The sequence below is a fragment of the Mesitornis unicolor genome, unplaced genomic scaffold, assembly GCF_000695765.1.
Source record: "Mesitornis unicolor isolate BGI_N332 unplaced genomic scaffold, ASM69576v1 scaffold54001, whole genome shotgun sequence".
Classification (NCBI taxonomy): domain Eukaryota; kingdom Metazoa; phylum Chordata; class Aves; order Mesitornithiformes; family Mesitornithidae; genus Mesitornis; species Mesitornis unicolor.
In genome coordinates, this window is record NW_010162838.1 from 10,097 (window position 1) to 13,415 (window position 3,319).

Genomic DNA, 3,319 nt, shown 5'->3' on the forward strand with positions numbered 1-3,319 from the left:
CGCACCTTAGCCAGAGATCCTTCCCTTGAGGTTTCGGGACACTTAAAATGTTGCTTTGACAAAAATCAAGGATGTGGAGAAGTTTTTCCTGTGTGATGTCACTTTGCTGCCCTTTATAAGCCTCTGCAGAAAGGAAAGGAACCTGTCTGAGGATTCACACCCCAGGCAGAGGCAACCAGGGGAAAGCAAGAGTCACAGAGCTGTATCAAGTTGCAGATAACAACCACTGCTAGGAACGGTGAGCCATGCTGCAGACTGGTCCCTACGGCTGCCTGGGGTTCACGCTGCTCGGGCTCTGTAGCCTGACGGCTGCCCTCGCCTTTCCCAACTCCTCGCCTCTGCTGAATCCCAGCTGGGGGAATGGAGATCGCCTGGTGCACCTCTACACAGACACAGAGAGGAACAGCTTCCATCTCCAAATCAACGCTGATGGCTATGTTGATGGCATTCCTCACCAAACCATTTACAGTAAGTAACCTACTATGGACCCTCAGACTTCATGGGAGCAGGGGAGGGAGAACAAGACTTTTGCTTTCTCACTACCTATTAAAAATCCTCTCCTCTTGTTAGGCGGGCAGATGAAGAAGTATAGCGATGGGATGGAAAATATACAAAATTATAATCCTCCTTTTGGTGAACAAATAAACCTAAACACTCCAGAGAAATCTAGTGTATGGGGAATTTCATTCCTCACCTAAGAGAAGTAAAGTCCTATGGTTCTTGTGGTACTCTGCAAGCAAAAACTACCTGAATTATCCTTCACTTCATGATTTTATCCACAGCTTCATTTGGAAGTTCCTATTAGAGGTTAATGATGACATCCTCCACATAGCTACTTCCCATTGCATGGAAAACTGATAGTATCTGGTAAAAAATTTATTTTGGGATAAAGAGCTGACAACTACTAAAACTAGGTCATTCCCTTCCAAATATATCAGTATGTCTCTGCATTGGAAATTGCTTTGTGAGACAAGCTTCAGATTTGTGTCTTTAATGTAGGTGCATGGCAGAATCCCAACTGTGCATAGAACATGAATAACTGGGTAGGCAAGAGTTGATTAAACAGTGGGAAACTATGAAAGGCCAAATTTTCATAGAAGTGCGAAGCCGCTAGAGTAACCATTCCCTGCTGTAACTAAAAGGTTTTCAAATTATCTCAGCATTGTTTGCTGAATATCTGGCCCAAACGATAGAGTTAGTAGAAAAATGTTTTTTTGGTTTTTTTTTAAGACTTAGGATTCTTTCATAGCATTTCAAAAGTTCTTCTCTTTAGCAGTGGTCAAATCACAAGTAGCACGGCATCATCAAACTCCCCTTGGTAGTGGCTTATGATAGAACTAAGGACAATGGTCCCAGACTGTGATTTGGGACTTCAGAGGGGATGTTAGGTAAAAAAATTGTCTTTGGGAGGTTAGTGCAGCACTGGAACAAGGCAGTAGAACAGTGGAACAAGGCACCAAAGAGGTGGTGGCATCTCCATCCTGGGAGCTTTCCAAGGCTCAGACAAAGCCAGAGCTACTTTGATCTAGGGTGGGCAATAGTTCCAGTTCATGTGGGAGGTTGGTTCAGAGCCCCAGAGGACACTTCCAGCCAGAGCATCTGTGAATCTGTATGGCAACAGTGCAGTCCTGGATTTGACATCTTTCTTTTTCTAAACAGGCGCCCTAATGATCAAGTCTGAGGGTGCTGGCTCAGTAATAATCACAGGTGTGAAGAGCGGACGCTACCTGTGTATGGACACAAGAGGAAGCATTTTTGGTTCAGTAAGTAAGCTTTATTAAGACTCAAGTCTATAAGGCAAATGCAGTCTGCTACTGTGGTGCCTCTTTCCTCAGCTAGGGCAAATCTGTATAGCTACAGCAGGAGGACGCAGATTTAAGCAAGCTAAGAACCCAACACAAGTAAAATTTTTATTTCTTCTTTGATTGCATTGAGTTGTAAAAGTGAGAAAAAACATCTGAGTTCCTGCTTAGGTAAATGAGGGCAGAGAGAGATCCAGTGATGGACCAATCCAAATTCCTGCAAACAGCAGGTTAGGAGTAGCTCAAACAATGCAGCCCTCTGAAATAAAAGAGTGTTATCCTAGTATTTCTTTTGCTGAAAACGTGGGCGTGCATCTCAGATCTACATTTGACTGAGCCTGAGTTGTCTGAGTTACAGAGCTGGCAGATCAGAAAAACACCTGCACCAGACTTCATCCCTCTTTCCATCTTTAATCAGCACTGGTCATTCACGAAATCACTCTGCTTACAGTTGTCCTGTTTTTCTTCCTAAGCATTACTTCAGTCACGAGGACTGCGTGTTCAACCACAGGACACTGGAAAATGGATACGATGTGTACCAGTCTCCCAAACACAACTTCCTGGTTAGCTTAGGCAGAGTTAAACAAGCTTTCTTCCCTGGTACGAATCCACCACCCTACTCCCAATTTTTGTCCAGGAGAAATGAAATCCCTTTGTTTAGATTCAACACACCTGAGCCCCACAGAAATACCAGAAGTGCAGATATCGATCCAATGGATCCTCACCAGATCCTGGTCCAGCAGAGGAAGATCTCCGTGTTCGGATCGCAGTTGCAGCAGCAAGCAGAGTTTTCCCACATGCCCAGAGAACCCATAAGAATCAACCAGAACGACGTGGTCAACCCAGATGACCCACACGCTATGATGGATGCCAGGAGGTACGCGAGTCCTCGCTTTTATATTACAAGATAACTGAGGCCCCACTACTTGCAAATCAAAGATGTGGGCTAACATAATAGGCAAAAGGAACTGTCTAACACATTCAGTCTGATTTCTAATTCTCAAAATGGCGATTAGAAACCTGAAAGTCATTGGGAAAAAATCTGACATTTCAAATTTGTACTTAGAGATGACAGTTTACTGAAAAAACAAGTTGGACATTTTCCAGTTGGGGGCTCTGTTTTACTGGAAAGATGACACAATTTTGAGAAGAATAATGCAAATCAAACATTTTAGAGTCTGAATTACCTTAAGTATGTATCTGTGAAAAAAAAGAATTCACTTGAATGAAAAGAGAAACAGATATTACTTTACTGATGTAACTGGGAAGAGACCTGGAGCATCTGAGATTCCAACAGAGACAGGGAATCTTCTTATTAGCACCATCTCTGGTGCTGCAAGCACAGCAGACAAACTGACTGATGGTGTGTTATATTATTGTATAAAGATTACTATATATGTTTTAGCTGTTAAGTTCGCGCTTCAGTCTCTTTTCATGCCCACATGATTCAAAAAGTGACCGCTCTGCTGTCATAGGAGCAGCACTTGTGGAAAACTGGAGTAACTGACAGGAAAACA

At 43.1% G+C, this 3,319-nt stretch overlaps 1 protein-coding gene across 1 annotated transcript; it reads left to right on the plus strand.

The window, feature by feature from the left end:
* Positions 1–245: 245 nt before the first annotated feature.
* LOC104535071 (fibroblast growth factor 23-like) lies at positions 246–2,713 on the plus strand. The gene is made up of 3 exons (XM_010193735.1): positions 246–468; positions 1,660–1,763; positions 2,276–2,713. Exons 1-3 carry the CDS (start codon positions 246–248, stop codon positions 2,711–2,713), a joined length of 765 nt encoding a protein of 254 aa, XP_010192037.1.
* The last annotated feature ends 606 nt before the right edge of the window (positions 2,714–3,319 follow it).